The sequence below is a fragment of the Patiria miniata genome, unplaced genomic scaffold (genome assembly GCF_015706575.1).
Source record: "Patiria miniata isolate m_02_andy unplaced genomic scaffold, ASM1570657v1 HiC_scaffold_3, whole genome shotgun sequence".
NCBI lineage: Eukaryota > Metazoa > Echinodermata > Asteroidea > Valvatida > Asterinidae > Patiria > Patiria miniata.
Window position 1 is genome coordinate 12,976,291 of NW_024037069.1, and position 18,274 is coordinate 12,994,564.

Consider the following 18,274-nt stretch of genomic DNA (forward strand, 5'->3'; position numbering starts at 1 on the left):
GGACCAGTAGTTGATGTCTGTGATGTTTTGTTCCTTCTTTATCTTGCTGCATAACTGTATGAGTTGATTGTTTAAAGGGATGTACCATCTCATGTGAGGAGTCTTAAGGTCCTAGTCTATGACAGTGTTTTGAGTTTTGTGCCTGGTTGTGTAGGTTAGAGTTTAGATATAGGAGTATGTCGAGTTAGATCAATAATTATATACATATCAGTGGGCAGCTTTCAGTAACAAATACAATGGAGATACTTATCGATGTATATTCATTTATGCAGGGACCTAGTTAAAGTTATTGATTCTGATTGGACATGAGTTGGTCACATGGGTATGCTCAAACAGATGATTGGCTCACCTGATTATGCAGCAGTGATGTAATCGAGTCAGTCACAAGTTACCTAGTCACAAGCTATTGAAACGAACTGTGACAAGTGCATGTCTTTGTTACTGTTCATCCCCTGTTACTTGTGACTGGACTTGTGATTAACCTTAACCTGACTTGTGATGGGCTCGACTACAACACTTATATAATACAGGTTGAAATCACATTAAGCACATTCAAACTTTTATCAACAATACAGTTGTTATTGACATTTTCTTTGAGTTTGGCATCAGTTCACATAGGCACTTCACTAATATGGCCACACTGGCCTGTCCATATTGTGAGTCTGTGCAGCGCCCTCAATGGATAACGCGCAAAGGGGATAGGTGCCTAGATAAAGCAATTAGAGTCAATGTCCTTAGGACAACGACTGTGGTCTGAGGTTTTATTAACTATAATGTGCACTTGATGTATATATAGTTCTTTATGTAAGTCAAGGATATCTATGGAAAAAGCAAAGGCTTTTGTTCATTCATAATAGTCGAAAGATATCTGTGAAGAAATTCACGCGACTGATATCTAGTGACTTAAAATAAGGCAGTGGAACTTTCCAGGATTTTAGCTGTCTCGCGTTTCTGGTGTTGATTTTGAAAAAAAGATTAGAGAGAAAACTCATTTGAGAATAATCAGAATACTGAACAAAGTAACTGCAACAGTACGAGAGTACGTTTTAGAAGATGCAAACAAATGCATTTCAGAAACAAAGGCATGACATTTGGGCAAGGTGTATATAATTTTCATGACACAGGAGAACCAAAGTAACATGGATTTGTAGACAAAATGGGTTATTCTATAAATTGTTTCATTTTTGTTTGGGGGGGGGGGAGAAATGTATTACTGAAGGGCTTGCTAGTTGTTTGCCATGGTCACTTTAATTGATGTACATGTAATAAACTTCCAAACGTGTTCATGCAGAGAGCATTTTCTGCTGTTAGTGCTAATAGACCCTCCCTGCCTGTGAATCAAACTACATATTGACCAATAAGATCACAAATTTTGGTCAGGTAGCCCAATCAAACTTGGTCACATGCACTGTGAGGAATGTACACAAACCAAAGATGGGCGGGGCTAATGCGCGGAGCTTATTAATCTGTTTATTACGGTATTTTGTAAAGATGTTCTTAGTAGTACCGCGTGTTGAGATACAGTGGATAAGATTTCATGTAATTGAATATCGTTTATCCATCTGCATGACTACAAAAGAGGAGCTCATTGAGTAATGCATGAGTACTAAGTTATGGGTGATTCCCTAATGCTAATAGACCAATCCATTTAGCTCCACCCCATCGTGTTTTGACCAGACACAGCTGTGATGAATGTCATGTGTTCACAGTGGGCGGGACCTAATGGATCGGTCCATTTTCCCTGCAGGTAATCGGTAATGGTATGATCTTAGAATTTAAGGATTTAGTTCCAGAAGTATTTTTCTCTGTTCTGAAGTGTCGTGGGACATTATGTAAGTTTTACAGCGCATGTAGAATGTAGGCTGATGTATTTGTGCTGGTCCCAGAGCGCCAGCCTCGTGTCCTCTTTGTAACTATCTCACTGACTGACTGACTATCACTTGTGAGCCGGGCAGTGCTATTGTTTAGGATTGTACCGACCCTCAGCACCGGATAGAAGTTTTACATTCTTCCACGTGGATGTGTACTGCATGGTGTGTGTATGGGATGATGTGCTCTGTAAAGTGGGGAAAAAATCCCTTTGGCCATGTCCATATTTGGCTTTTTGTCTACAATCTCTTTGTTTTTGTGCCATTTGTGTACAAAATTTAGTATCTATAACTGTAGACAAAAAATGCCTGAATTTGGATGTGGCTCTTATTTAGGTCGGGGTTATTCACTGTAATGTAAAAAGCGTAAAATAGTTATTTACAAACTGGTACCACTCTTTGTAACGAACAAGTAAGTCCTCACACTTGAAAAAGCCATTGAAAAATATCATTCTGCAAAACTTCTAATTGCAAGAACTTTTTATTTGAAAGAATTTTTGTTGAAGTTCAGATGTATGAACCCTTTTCATAACAGTGGATGAATCATTTCGAGTTACCTAAATGTTGCCATGGTGTTAGAAGAATGTTTGAAAAATATGTTATAACTTTATCTTCAATGCAAGGGGTCTTTTTAACTAAACACAAAATTGTACATCAAGTCCAGGGATTGGATGTCACCGTAAAGGCAGTTTTTGAGATTCTTTTATTTAAGATTTTTAATTGACATTTTGTTCTTTATTGTGGTTTTGAGTTGTGATGATTTCTTTGTGTGCAGAGCAATAAGATAATTGGAACACGAGTGTCTAATAAGATTGCTCTGCTGTGATTAAGTGAAAGTGCATAATGTTAAATTTATTTCAAATATCTGATCTTTTTCACGTACAGTAGCCACTTGATTTATATTTAGTTTCTAATTTTATATTTTAACCATCTGGTTATTTTGTTACTAGTAAAAACAAATTGTTTCTGTAACCATGGTTACACTGCCTGTATCTAAACCAAAATGTTTATATTAATGTGTGTATTGTAAAGTAGCATAAGTATGAGATTTTGTTTTATTTAAGCGGGGTCGTCCTATAAGATAAGAACCAAATAGTTGGCATGGTGTTTTTTCTTCAATTTTTTTGGGGGAGGAATAAAAGGAAGTGATTGCATATTGTGTCCGTCTACTCTGAAACCTTGTCTGTGCCTCAAGTTATTAATCTGAGTCCTCATTGTGTTATTTCAATGACCACGCCGATATATGAGCCTGATTAACGGTAGAGGATTTCATGCCTTCTATCTTGCTCATTTCATTATTTATTGGAACGGTTAACAGTTCAACTACTTTTTTGGGAAGTATTTTTAAGTTTTATGATGCTATAATTAAAGTCCAACAGTCAGTTCAAACTGAGTTGGAACTGAGGGTAGGCCCACTGATTTTCCATGGCTGTGACAAAACTTTACATAAAATCTTAAACTTTTGTGAAAGGCCCGCCGTCCGGCCGTTTACGCAAAGCAACTCTCCCAAAGAAATACTAAATTGGCCAAATATTTAAGGTCCTGTATGCACAAAACCAATGCATGCAAAGGTTTTGTGCGCAAGTTTTTATTGATATTCCTACAAATCCTTGCTTCCAAACACTTCAGCTGCTCCAATTGGCTGGCTATTTCACTTTCCGTCGTTCCTTTATCTCTACCTAATTGTCGTATCTCCGGGGAAAAAATTGTTGAAAATTAACCTCAAAAAATGAATTAAATATTTTTTTTTTAAAGAACTCATTTAAGTGTTCTTGTCATCTGTATAATTATTTGTAGGTATGTTGCTGTTTTGTTTGTTTATTTGAAACCATTCACCACAAGAATATAACATAAATAGTTAAAAGTCCTACCTTGTTATCAGTTAATTTACAAAAGAAAGTTACTCATAGTTTTTAAACTCCTGCCGCGCCTAGCGTGCGCCTCGTGTGCTGCAGGTGTCGTCTGCTAGATGGCGCGCTTTTGCTTTTCACCAATTCACCAAATAAATACTGACTGACGAGTTTACAAGATGGCCGCTGCGGAGTCGCCAGGTCCGATCACCGACTGGCAGAAAAACATAACCTGCAGGTTCGTTATGGGTGCGATCGCTCAATTGTAGCTGGCAATGGGTAGTCTGATATGTATTGCTGAGGATGATTTCAAGTACAATTTGTGATTAGTGTGGAAAAGGGTCGAAATCACGCACATCATTTTCCAGACCTTGCAAGTTGCATGCAACGTAGTAGGCAGCGTGATTACGTTTATCGTACCCGGGTACCGTACGTATTCAATATGTGCAGTTGGGCCTATCAAATACTGGACTTCCTCCGTATAGCTTGGCCACACGCTGGTGATAGGCTTTGTGCGAGGAAAAGTTGTCTTTGAGGAAATCGGAATTGGGACTGTTTTTTTCTTCACTTACACTAACCGGGGAAATGAATAAAATTAAGGACAAGTGAAGTGTACATGACTGGCCTATCCCTGAGAAAAATACTGCCATCTTTTTTGGATTCATACCAATGGTCATGGATAAACAAGGCAATAAAACTTCAGTGTTTAGGCCTATACGTCGGTGGTTTGATAAACTTCAGCCATACATTTGTAACCTTATTGATTAGGCTTATGTATTACTATTAGGCCCTACAAAGTACAAAAGCGCGATCGTTGGATCTGCGCAATTGGTATAGTCGGACTCCCTATTATCGCGGCATCCCTATTATCGCGGCATGGGAAATTTCTCTTTTTACAGTGTCAAAACTCCTTCAAGTGGCGATTTTTATCCAGTTCACCAGTCATCAAGGATTTTCTACGGAGTTGTATAAAAAGGACGATTAAAAAATGTTGTGTCTTTCGGGACTTTTAACGATTTTAATAAATATTAACGTTTTCCAAAACTTGCAAAATGTTCCCTCACCGTGTCTGCTAAAAGGTACCGTTTATATTTTAACATAAATCTTTAATTGCGCTCTGTCCATGAAAGTTCCATTGTCTGGTTCCCATTCTTCAGCTGCAAATGTAAAATGAAGTCGAACGACGATATTTGCAGCGCGAAATCGTAACAACTTTTACGGGATCAAAATAAGCACCGCGCCTTAGCGAAAATAAAACGGCACACCGTGTAAAGTGAATGGCGCCCTCAATCGCCGATCAGTAGACTTGCCTCAGGGATTTGTGTTCTCCTTTCGGGGGAAGGGCAGGGTCTTAAGAAATCATCCGGCAGACATTTTGTCTTTAATCAACTTGAATGTTACAGGGAAAATATCAGACTTTATTCAGGGGGTGTTTTGATCAAACATAAACTATGAACAAAAAAGTTGGATCATTATAAAAACCGCGATAATAGGGAGTCCACCTCCGTTCGCACACGCCGCGCATGTCTATTTTCACAGGCATCGTACACGGAATAAACCACACTACCCGTCAGATTTTTTTATATTAATTTAAAAAGGAAGACTTATACTACACATAAGACAGGACAATTCTGGAAGGTTAGTGGGCAATCTCTATTCCGAACGAGAAACGTGATAAGTACCGCGATAATACGGCGTTCCATACTAGATCGTGCCATTGGCATTGTCGATCAATCGCGCCCCCATAAGCTGATCACCTTTTCTTTCTAATTCACGGCTCAGGAGGATTGTTTTGAAAAAGGGAAGTAGGCCTAAAGTCTGATATTTTGTACAGGATCGACCGATAATGCAAATCGTTTGTGTATTTCTGCCTGAGCGAGTGATGTCTGGGACCTTAAGCATGTTAAGTGCTCAAAACGATGCAAAAGAAGATCAGGCCAACTTGTTAAATACTTACTCTTTAGCCAGCAAATTTCTCCAAAAATTTCATTGGGCGAACAAAAGGTCCTCAGTGTTTCACCAACCATTCAATTTGTTAAAAATGTTAGAGACTTTTCTTCAATATTTGGCAGTGGCTTGCACATGAGAGGGAAGTCTAGTGATTTCAAAATGAGGCTAAAGACTAGACCTGTACATCAATTTACTCAGTGTTATTTAAAGTGGGTCATCATTAGACATGTTAGAGGCTTTTCAAATTATTTTGTTCGTGTTTACTAATTTTTAGACCCCATTTGTTGTATCTCCTTAGATCTCGAACCCGACACAACCCAGAATTTGCATTAAAGGAGCTTGTCCAACTGTTTGACAAGACAGACTTCTTTATCTATTCATTTTCATTAGTCTGGTGCTTGACTATGGAGAAATTTGTAGAAATAGAGACCTAGTACCCGACATCCTAGATATTTCTTTTGGCACAGCCAGCTGACAGTTGATTGATGCAGTACTGAAGAGTTGTTGGACTGGTTGTTTCAGATGTCAGTCTATTTTCTGGTATTGCATGTTTTCAGTACCGTAAGTTTTGGGACTCTCATACACAGTATTGAGAGTCCCAAATTTTCGGACTAGCAAAGACCCACTGATCGTGCCAAACACACACACAATAAATGGCAAGATATCCGAGCAAATACTGCAGTAATCCTGCAGTGGGCCTAGGCCAACTTTGATTTTTACCCTAAGTTATACAGGCCCATAGGCAGGAGGGGGGGGGGGTGTGAGGTCCACTTTCTCTTCGCTATTGTCATTTAAGTTTTACTCAAATGTGTATTTCCATGCGTAATCAACTGTTTAGTAGACATGAAAAGGTCCACTTCATGGTGAAAACGATCCTCCCCTTCCACCAGGCTGGCTACGGCCCTGTAAAAGGGATGCAATCATCTTTGAAAACTTCTTATGTCGTGGTTAAACTTCCCGAACTTGAAGCCGTGCGATTAGAAAAGAAAGTATTGTATTTGTAGGCCGTATTTGTAATTTAAATCTCTTTTTTGCAAACCGCTAACACACTACTAGCCTACGCTATCAGGACTTGTACTGAAGCCCATTGTGGACATGGCTTAAATAAAGAGAATTTTCAAAACTTAGAAGTGAAAACATACAAACATTTAGCCCCATAAATATTAGCCCCGTCCTGATGCCAAGATATAGGTCTACCTCAGTAATGAGACGGAGGAAGTCCAGTATTTGAGCAACATTGGTGGGGCTAACAAATGTGAAGTGTTAAATTGTTGAAAGGCTAAACAATTTTCAATACATGAGTAAAAATACTTAGGCTGACATTTCTTAGACAGGAAGACCAACTCAACTGAATGGCAGAGAGATGGGGGAAAAAAGATATAGTTTTCTGTTCTTAACCAAAAGTAGCTGTTGTGATGAATTATTTTGTTCTCATCTCCTTCCATCTAGGTACTTCATCCACGGTGTTTGCCGGGCAGGTGACAACTGCAGATATGCCCACGACAGATCAGGGAAAGACGCCAATATTTGCAAATTTTATCTAGGCGGAAACTGTCGCTTTGGTACCAATTGCAGGTCGGTAGAAAACGCATCATAACACCATTTTGTTTTTCAATGACCACTAATACTGTATTTTTATGCCCCGCGGCGAAGCCGAAGGGGCATACTGTTTCCGCCTTGTCCTTCCGTGGGTGGGTGGGTGGGTGGGTGTGTGGGTGTGTGGGTGTGTGTGTGGGCTTGTCTTACATACGCAGTGTGGACTTCCGAACAAAAGACGTCCACATAATGTAGGTAGCACCGACGTTGTGTGGACTTACTTAGGTTTAGAGGCATTTTTGGGTTAGGTTTATTTGTAGCAGAATGAAGAGAAACACTAAAGGGAATCATAGAAAAAAAATTGGGTTGAAAGAGTTTTCACAGTTTGAGAAAAATGAGTTTTTTCACTGGTTTTTCTTAACTACACGAAAGCAATGGAAAGTCCACACTAGTCATGTGAAACAAGTAGGTGTGGGTGTGTGGGTGTGTGTGTCCGGACAAATCTTGTCAGCGCGATAACTTGAGAAATACTTAACATATGAACTTCAAATTTGGTTTGTGGATTGTTCTTGGTAATCCTAAGAAGCCTTTCACATTTGGGGCCGAAAGGCCAAAGGTCAAGTTCACAGTGGCTAAAACAATAGAAATCTTGTCAGCGCGATAACTTGAGAAATACTTTACATGTGAACTTCAAATTTGGTTTGTGGATTGTTTTTGGCAATCCTAAGAAGCGTTTTGCATTTGGGGCCAAAAGGCCAAAGGTCAAGTTCACAGTGGCTAAAACAATAGAAATCTTGTCAGCGCGATAACTTGAGAAATACTTTACATGTGAACTTCAAATTTGGTTTGTGGATTGTTCTTGGCAATCCTAAGAAGCCTATTGCATTTGGGGTCAAAAGGTCAAGTGTCAAGTTCACAGTGGCTAAAACAATAGAAATCTTGTCAGCGCGATAACTTGAGAAATACTTAACATATGAACTTCAAATTTGGTTTGTGGATTGTTCTTGGTAATCCTAAGAAGCCTATTGAATTTGGGGCCAAAAGGTCAAGGGTCAAGTTCACAGTGGCTAAAACAATAGAAATCTTGTATTTATTCTGAGATTATAGGGATTAGGGATTAATTCATATAACACCTACAGAAGACACTAATGCTGTCAATGAATGTTCCATGTGACCAAGGTACATGTAAGTTGATGTTAAAAGAGTGGTGTTATGTCATGGGAACAGTCACGGTTGCGGGGCATTTGTGTTTGTAAACACACCTGACTTGTTTAAAAATTCTTTTGATGAAACTTCTCAATAAATTCTTGAATTGAAGTTCTGTTCTTTTTTTGGAATGTGTGACTTTTGTTTGTGTTGTTCAAAACGATTGAATGGTGTTCAAAATGATTGAATTGTCGTTCTGACTGAGTTATTTGTTTTGTATTTTTGCTTGATTATGGTTTTATTCACATGTTCCTGACTTTAAAGGCACACTTAAATGGGAGACAAAACAGTTTTGAAATAAGATAACAAAACCCTGTGTAATGTGTTAGAAAGTTTTACTTAATATTACAAAGAAAACGTATATAGTGAAGCTCAGGATTTATAAAATGACGACTATAAAAAAAAATCACAAAACTCTTTTGCTTCGCACAGATTCGATCATGTGAAACCAAACTCAAAGACCTCACTGAAAAAACCCAACAAGACGACCTCGCTCGGCTCCGCCCACAAAGGTAGCATGTCTATCAGTGCACTTGAGGATGCCCCCAGTAAGATGGTGACGCTACAGAAGGGCGTTGCTAATCAGGGAATGGGGGAGGATCAATTGAGCCCACTCAGTAAGGTGCGCATGGAGGATCTGGTTGGTGCTGCAGAATTTGTGCCTGGTCAACTGTACATAGGCTCCGGTAAGTGTGGCCCTTCCTGCCTTTGTGCATTGACCAATTAGATCTTGATTTTTAGTCAGGTGACCACAATGGCGCACGAGACTTGTAGGTTTGCATGGTGGACATGAACAAAGTATGGAAGATTCGCAGTAACACGGTGTGAAATTTATCTCTTTTGAGTTGTGTGGTTTTGAGAAGATCCAGTTGTTTTAACTCAACATATTGAACAGTGTGCTCTGTTCGTCATCAGGAGACACACTATTCGAAACGTCAAAGTAACCACTTTGTGCCGGGATTATTTTGGGGGAAAATTTCACTTTCGCAAAAAAAGTAAAATTTTCCAGCAAACTACTGATATACAGAATACTGATTCGCAAGAGTAATTACAACAGTATTTGTACGATATTTCTTGCAGAAGCCTCATGTTTCATTACTCCAGGATGTGCACTGGAGTGTAAATTGTACAACAATAGGCCTTGCACAACGGCCAATTCAAAATCAACACACGGTCTGCCTCCACAGACTTTGTGTATGTGTACAAAAGGCACGAGGGATAAGCATATTAAGACGTCACCCGGAGGAGAGTCGAGGCAATCTTGACGTCTTAACCCATCAGCTGTGCCTGTGTATGCCAGTGCATGTTATCACGTCCTCCAACGCAAACTGGTTAAAACAACTGGTTCTTCTCACAATTACAAAACTCAAAAGAGATAAAATTCACATGGAGTGACCACAAACCCGCCATACTTGGTTCACAATAGCACTGTCAAACTCAGTCACAAGCACTGTGAGAATGTACACTAACCAGAGGTGGGAATGCTGAATGGTTTATCGTAATAAGCTAGTTCAGTATTCTAACTGCCAAGTATACATTAAGACTTTACAACTTTCCTGTCAGGAAACAATTGTCATGTGGGTGCACAATCGTGGAAAGCTCCACTGGAACTGAAGATAATTACTCTTTGAGAAAGAATTGAAGCAAATTTCTTGCAAACTTTTGAACAACACACAGTGTTTACAGTATTGTACATATATGTAAGTAAAGTCTGTCACGAGCATATATAGCCCATGAGGCCTGTGTTTATCTCCAGTTTCCTTGGCATGAAACGACAGAGAATATTTCTATTCCCCCTGTACGGGATGCTAGTCCATCATAGGTTAGTCCTCAGCTAATGCCGGTACCCATTTATACTCCTGGGTGGAGAGAGGCAAGTGGGGGTGAAGTGGCTTGCCCAAGGACACAACATTTGGCCAACAGCTTGATTTGAACCCCTGACCCTCTAATAATGAGTCACGAACCCTAACCACTAGGCCACACCCTCTCCCCTCCCCCACCCAGTATCGTACGTATGTGCTCCAACTTTTACTGTGCAGGACCCCTCTAACACTTTCTTCATCATGCAACTTATAAGGGGCTCTTGTTCATGGGCATTGCTAGGCCAATTTGAATGGGGGAAGGGGGTGGGTGTCAACAAAGTTACTGATGCAACAGTTTTGCGCTGGATGGTCTAGCGCAGTGTGTTATGTTTGTTGGTAACCAGGAATGTTTTTCTGGTCACCCGACTGCAGCAAAATCAAAAAGTCGGGTGGGGGGTGACTTGGTGGCGGCACATTTGCTGATAGACACGTGATTTTGCTTACTGGTATGTTTAATGATGTTTCTATCTTTGTACTGAACAGTGCCACCAACGTACTCAGCTGCAGCCCTCTCTGGTGTGGGCTCCGAGAACGTAGAACCTGGCCTGACCGCTACCAGTCAAGACGAGGCACGGTATAGTGAGGACATGCTGTGCCCCTTTGCGCTGCGAGGGACGTGCCGTTACGGTGAGAACTGTAAGTTCTTGCATGGTGAGGTGTGCGACATGTGCGGATCAGCCTGTCTCATCACCAACGATCCTGTACAGAACAAACGTCACCGTGAAGTAGGTACTTTAGATTACATACATGTAATAGAATCCCCTAATGTGTCTCACCAGTGTCGTTAGTCAAGTCCATCACAAGTCATCTAGTTCCAAGTCAATTCACCAGCTGTGACAAAAGCATTCCTTTGTCATTGTTCATCCACTGTTATTTGTGTGACCAGACTTGTGACTGGACTTGTGATGGACTTGACTGCAACATTATCTCACTTCAACTTGTTGATGAACTTCAAAGTCATTCACATTAATATTGGTTCCATTAACCCTTACTCTCTGAGGGTAGTTTACTGCATGTCAGTTGGTTATGCCAATGCCCTCCAGCTGCAGTATTTTGGCAGATAGTTAGATTTAATAGTGAAGGCTCCAATTGGCAGGAGTTGGAGGCCCTGGAGGGTGCCTGATAGTGACCAGCTGGGGGCACTCACTTTGTTATCAGAGGACTCTCATTGTTCTCTGTGGCATGTATTGGAGTGCCTGTCCAGTTACCCTTGAAATGACATGGCAGATATTGGAGGGCCATGCAAAAAACATAGGAGATTTTCTTGCGGCACAATTGGCATGCGTTGGAGGGTCAAGTAGGGTAAGGGTTAATCTTATAAAATTTGCTAAAAATGGAAATTATGTGAACAATTTACTTCCACTTCTAACAATTGAGCTTTTAAGCCTCAAGTTGTTGGTCTTCCAATCAGTCAAGTTCTTTGCGTTAAGCAGCTCCTTGACACTAGACATACTTTTCTGTGTTTAGCAACTTTTTTCATCTAGCAAATACCTTAAAGGTAGGGTAGATCATTTGTCGTTTGTGCATTTGTTTTTTCGTTTTAAGCAACAAAAGTGCTCAAAATCTACAGGCAGGTGCTTAACAACTAACCTGATGAAGTGTTAGCTCTGTGAATGCTGTATATTCTGAGAAAAACGATATTCTACGACTCGTTTTCAATTCAAAATTTGCTGAGTCATGTTTTGAATTGTGCCAGAAATCAGCATCTGGGACACATTCTCATTCAGCAGATTGCAGCTAGGCAATGTCATGCGCTGAACCCACGAATTATAGCAGCACATGCGTGTTCGTCGCATCAACGTTTACACGAACCCATTTACGGATGCGATGAATTACAAAACCAACTACTAACGGAAATTTCCAACGATGTGTCACTTGACGCATCATTGGAAATGGCCTTCTGTCAGTGTTTCCTTCAAAATGACAGCATGCCAGAAAGAATAATTTCACAGGGAGTTTAGTGCCATTAATATCTTTAAATCAGTAAACTTTTCAACAACTACTATATTACTATATGGATATCTGCAAATGATCTACTCTACCTTGAATTTCCAATTTCCAAATTTTCAATATTTTTTTTTTAATTACAATTTCCAAATTTTCCCATTTCCAACTTCCAACATTCTAGCTTTCCAAATTTCCAAGTCTCAAAAATTATCATGCCAGTTACTTTTAGGATAGCTGCAAATGATCTACTCTACCTTAATTTCCAAACTACACAGTTTTTAAATTACAATTTCCAAATTTTCAATTTTCTTTTAATTACAATTTCAATTTTTTGAATTTTCATTTTATTTCCAGTTATGTTTAGCAGCGCACGAGAAGAGCATGCAGGAAGCGTTTGCATTCCAGCACAGCAGGGAAGTCCTGTGCTGCATCTGCATGGAGGTGATTCTAGAGAAATCACCCGCCAAGGAACGCAAGTTTGGTCTCTTGTCAAACTGCAACCACCCCTACTGCTTGTCTTGTATACGTAAATGGCGCAGCGCCAAGCAGTACGAGAAGAAAGTCGTAAGGTGGGTGTCAGGGAATGAAAGAGTGCCTTCTTCTTAATTTGGATAATTCAAAGATAGGAGAAGAAAGATCTCTAAATTTTAAATTCTTTCCAAAAGATCTGAAGCACTTTACCTTTGTTATATTTGAAATGTCTCTGTTTTTACAATTATTCTCACAATTTGATTTGCCATACTTGCCATAGTTTCTTCGTTTTTGTTACCTTAAATTATATTTAGCATGGTAGGATATCAGAATGTTTCTGAGCTTATTTATGCATTAAATTTATATCTTTTTGTGTATTTTATTTCCTACCCAGAGCATGCCCAACTTGCCGTGTACCATCACCGTTTGTTACACCGAGTGATTTCTGGGTGGACGAACCAGAAGAAAAGAAGCGAGTGTTGGAAAGATACAAAGAAGCATTAAGGTATTGTTCGTTACGTGATTACCACACTTATGTGTCCGACCCTTTTGGTGTAAAAAGTCAAGTCTGAAAAAAAAAGTTTCAATTAATGTTGAACCGACAAGCGACCTGTAACAATAGGTAGAGTTTTAATGGAGCAAATCACAAGTCATTAAAATGTTGAGGAAACCATTCACATTTGCACATGAACAATTGCCTGATTGCAGTTTCTGAGTAGGGTTACAGAATTTGCTGTAATCCTTAACCCTTAGTTGTCCGGAAAATGTGGGAAAAGTTTTAATGTTTAAAGAAGCGCGCTTTTCAGTAAAAATAACCAAAAATGGGATGTCAAATAGTTTTGATACATTTAAGAAGAGTAGAAAGTTGCACAAAATATGTTCCTGAGAAAAATTCACTTCATGAACCCTTTAATTTTCTCCTTTTTCAAAGTTTTCCTTTTTTCCCTTTTCTTAATATGGACCAGCCCAAAAGAGCACACCAGAAAAACTAGCAAAATATATCTAAGGAATAATAACAGCAAGTGTTAAAAGACCCAAACCCACTATAAAGCGTTAAGAAATAGATGGAAATAAAACAGAACAAACTGATCACTTATTAATTGTTGTTTGATATTTTTTCATTGCAGTAAAAAAGAGTGCAAGTATTTCAAGCAGGGTTTGGGAACATGTCCATTCGGTGCAGAATGCTTCTACCTCCATGCCTACCCTGACGGAACGAAGGAAGACCGTACAAAAGCCCGTCAGTTCACCGGGGGGGACGGCAAGGTCAAGACTCACCGCTCCTTCTCGCTCTGGGAGTTTTTTGAAGAGCGGGAAAGCCGTTTCATGGACTGGGACAGTGATGATGATGACGACTGGTTCCTGTACTACGATTGGTCAGATGATTTTGACTTTAGCGACGTTGAGGACCACGGACTCTGGAGCGACTATTTAGAGTTCTTTGGCTCAGGCGAGAGCTCTGATGAGTACAGCGAGGATGAGGAACGGGAGGTTGCAGATAGTGTGCATGTTGCCACGCCAACCATTGCCATGGCGGCAGCATCGATACAAGGCGCGGCCGCCGCATCGTTGGATACCGATGAGGAAGGGGAGGCGGGAAGTGGTTCAGGTGAGAAGGTGTATGGCGCTGTTGCCGTAGCCGTTGACGATGACAAAGATGATTATGATGACGATGATTCGGATGATTCTGATTCATTATAATATGGGTTGGTTCCTTTCTGCTTCTGACAGAGGATTTAAGAATTGAGAATACTTGTAGCGTAGTATATTGCATGACTCTATAATTATGCAAAAACAGAGTTAGGAGCTGGCTGTACAAATGGGTGCTTTCGATCAGCTCACCAAGATCGACTCGGGTTAGCCCCATGCCGTTCGATTAGCTCTGACGTCATTCTCGGGGCTCACCCGGGACAGCCACCACAGACCCTGCTTGTGGAGCAGAGTCAGTGGTGAAAATACGTCACACGCATGCATTGTTCATTCCAAGAAACGGACAAATATGGCAGCCGTGCAGCGGAAATCTCAAGTGGACCCAAAACTCAACTTTATTTTAAGTCTAAAGGTAATTAGTTATTGAGTTCATTGCGACTTTAGAGGCTATATTTCCAGCCCAATTTTTTTGAGTTTTGCACGTGACTGAAAAGCAGTCAATTTCAAACTAAGACCCAGTCCGAAACGAGCATTTTGTCAGTGGCTATGGCAGCGGCTATGAACATCACGTGAGGATCGTGATGGCTCGCGGTTGAGCATTCAATTAGCCCGACGGTCGTGGCTAACCTGTCTGCCTTGGCTAACCTATCTGCCTTTACCCTCGATCCGGGTGATTTACTGGAATGCACCCAAGATTTGACAATAGTCACTCGTTCGTGTATATCATTCCGTGAAGAATATGAATTGAAACATGTTACCGATGATCAAATGGTTGGACAAATCAACTTTACATCTATTGGAGGTTGGATTTTCCTTTCTGACTCGTCACTAACCTTCAAAATGTAGAGGTTTTTAATTTTTGGATAAGAATACAAACAATTTATGTTTTGCAAGTCCATCATTTTTGCACATTTTTTTTTTTTTTTACTCTGGTAATTATGGTGCTTCCATATGTATCTCAGGACAAACACGTCATTTGGTAGCGGCTGATTCCCTTTACGTATTCTATTATTATTTTTTTTTTTTATTGGTAAATCATAGAGAAAAGTCACTAATCAACGTGCTCTGACACTGTGGAGAAATGAAAGTGAACATGCATACCTTAATGACAATTTAATTTTAATAAAATCACAATTATAAAACTGGCAATATTCTTCTCAGAATTGTGCACAAAAAGGTATATGCTATCGTTTGCAGATTTTGGGTATCGTGCAGTTGAACATGAAACAGACCATTTCACGCTTTGCATTTTTTCCTCGCGTGAAATCAAATTCCAAAAATGATTATTACTAGTCATATTTGTGTTTGCTTTTTTTATTTGCATCTTTCATTTTACTGCAGAGCATGCCCGATTTTTGCACCGCACGTCAGACCCATCTCGCCCAAGCAAAGACTGCATATACCTTTAAAAGTAGCATTTCTTGGTGAAGGTGATGGTGAGTTATAAAAAAATTTACAAAACTGACTTAGAAATTTTCAACTTGAAATACAACCAAGCAAGATTTCAGACACGAGCCAAAATTAAATGTGAAAATGATTTGAAACTGTTCAACTTGAAATATGATATTTCAGTCGATTGTTGGTTCAATGCATGTGGGGCATCAGATTCACCAAATGTGAGACTAATGTTCTCTTTATAAGATGGAATTTTGCGTCGGGTTGATATAAATCAAATTAGGTTTTGCCCTTCACCGACGTTTTTTAAACACTGTATACTCAGTGTGTTACCTCCCGAGTGAAAGTTGGAAAAAATCACTCGGGTGGGACTCAAACCCAATGTTCTCTTTTCTTTAAATCGTAACTGATGCCTCCCACCCGAGACACTTGCTTGATACCAGTGACAAGTACAATTCAAGGAAGGAGACAAAAATCGCTAGTGACCTCCCGAAATCTGTAATGTTAACGACATTTATAGGAAGAAAGTGCATAGGTTTAGAGATGAAGCTTGTGGTATGTAGACGTATGTAAGTATGGTTGTATCAGAATGTGTACCGATTAAAAGATTGTATGCTTAATCAGACAAGCAGGTACATTGTATCAAACATTATGTGGTTTACCTGACTGAATATTAAAAAGTGTCCTTTTCTAGAACTGTACGCCTGATTAAATCAGTACAAATAGGGAATTGCTGTTAATGTTAATGCATGACCAAAAACTCTCAAAACGTCTGACTAGTTTGAAAAAAGCAAATTTTCTGACCTTTTCGAATTGCTCAATTTTTAAATTGGTACTTTTTTGGTACTTGGTGATGACTTGCGCGCCAACAATCTTTGATTAAAAGAGGCAAACATTTTCAATTTTCGGCAGCTGAAATCAGGAATGTTGTTTTTATCGGATTATTAAACTTGACATGGACAAATGCATAACCTGTCTAAAACATTCGTCTATCTATAAAAAAAGCTTCAAATTGTCAGCAACGTGTCCAGATTGTCTTGAGAAATAGCAAGATCAAGATTGCATATGAAAATCAATGACAATTCTGTTTCATTCGATTTTCTCCTCTGAAAATCATTGTGGGTTGAGGTGTTAAATGTGTGAGGAAATTAAAGGAAGTTTTTGTAATGTTGGAATTATAAGTCTACTCACAATTCCAGTCCTAATTCTGACTGCTTTTCTCTGACTTTTTTTCCCCCCTGATATACGATAATTAGCCCAATTTCCTTGTAAAAATTGCGGAAGAATGTCTTCAGAACTGTGGTATGAAGCAACAACCTCTATTTTCAAACCCATTAGACAAAGACAATTTAATAAATTGTAGTTTCTGGAGGTGGTGTATGTAAAACAAAAATGTTTGGACAACACAATGTCCATTGTACGTGCATTATTACTGCAAGATTAGAATGAATTGAATGTAGGGCTGAAACTCTTTGGTATGTGGTATGTTAAGTTTAACGGTCATATACGTCTTGGGATTTTATTAAAATATTATATTATGTATTACTGCAGCCATTGTGCACTTGTTATATACAAATCCTATCCCAATGAATTGTTCATTATTTGATTACAATTTAATAAAATATTCATCTATAACTTACAAAGCACGAGCTGGCTGCATCTGTATGTGGTTATTTACTGCGTGGATGTCATGCATGTCGTTGTTATCTGTGCTGGTCTCATAGGGCCAGCCTGCGAATCTTTTTTTCCCAAACGACATCCGCTTCCCATCTTCTGATTGGTCCATTACATGCATATCTAATGCCTTATTCTCCACAAGACAAGCCCAAGATAGGCTTTACGTCTTTTGAGAAATGTTCCTTCCTCACTTTAGTTATTTAAAAGGTAAAATGATAAGAAGTGCAAAACGCTCACTGCGATTCGAACTCGGATCACCTGATTGGAAGTCAGGACTACTTCCAACCAGTCCACGAATCAGCTGCCAATCGTCGGTGCTTTAAACACCATTATTCCTTGTTATATAACTTAAACCCTGGACATATCATGAATATGCATAACGCAGAGAGAGCGCCCTCTTTTGATATTGTCCAATCTCGTTTGGGAAAAAAATTCACGGCCAGCCTAGCATCCTCTTTCACCTATCTCACTGACTGACTGACTAGTTTACTGACTGACATTGCGACTTGGACCAGTATGAAGAGAGTCAGGCAGTGCTATTGTATAGGATGGCCCGTGCATGAAAAGACTTCCAGGGAATTGCCTTTGAGTATCGGTGAAATTAAATTGTGTGTATTCTTGGACTAGCTTGACCAGGTTTGCCTTGACTTGTTCGTTAAGCATAATCCATCAGTAATACCAAATTTTATGGCTTGGAATGGTTTTCAAGTTATGGACTCTTGCTAGTCCTTGGCGAGTAGTGCAGAATAGAATGAGGAGTAATTGAGCACGCATAAGTAGGTCCGTATACCCCCCCCCCCAAAAAAAATGTACAAGCAGCGGATGTAGAGTGTGAATGGGGAGGGTGTTCTCCCCCCCCCCC

General features: G+C 39.6%; 1 protein-coding gene across 2 annotated transcripts; it reads left to right on the plus strand.

Annotated features, from left to right (window-relative positions):
• The first annotated feature begins 3,813 nt into the window (after positions 1–3,813).
• Positions 3,814–17,381, plus strand: LOC119737158 (probable E3 ubiquitin-protein ligase makorin-1). Of its 2 annotated transcripts, XM_038211279.1 has the most exons (8): positions 3,814–3,956; positions 7,118–7,243; positions 8,843–9,096; positions 10,756–10,997; positions 12,574–12,788; positions 13,085–13,195; positions 13,818–14,299; positions 15,682–17,381. In XM_038211279.1, exons 1-8 carry the CDS (start codon positions 3,898–3,900, stop codon positions 15,747–15,749), a joined length of 1,557 nt encoding a protein of 518 aa, XP_038067207.1. In that variant the 5' UTR covers positions 3,814–3,897; the 3' UTR covers positions 15,750–17,381. The 2 variants fall into 2 exon arrangements, with proteins under 2 accessions (XP_038067207.1, XP_038067206.1); XM_038211278.1 differs by having other exon boundaries at positions 13,818–17,381.
• Positions 17,382–18,274: the final 893 nt, after the last annotated feature.

What these genes read in the sequence shown, in the direction of transcription:
- LOC119737158 (XM_038211278.1), top strand. Translation starts at nt 3,898, where the DNA reads ATGGCCGCTGCGGAGTCGCCAGGTCCGATCACCGACTGGCAGAAAAAC. An exon ending in AGAACAAACGTCACCGTGAA is followed by an intron (nt 10,998 to 12,573) that starts GTAGGTACTTTA and finishes TTTTATTTCCAG; the next exon opens with TTATGTTTAGCAGCGCACGA. An exon ending in TACGAGAAGAAAGTCGTAAG is followed by an intron (nt 12,789 to 13,084) that starts GTGGGTGTCAGG and finishes TTTCCTACCCAG; the next exon opens with AGCATGCCCAACTTGCCGTG.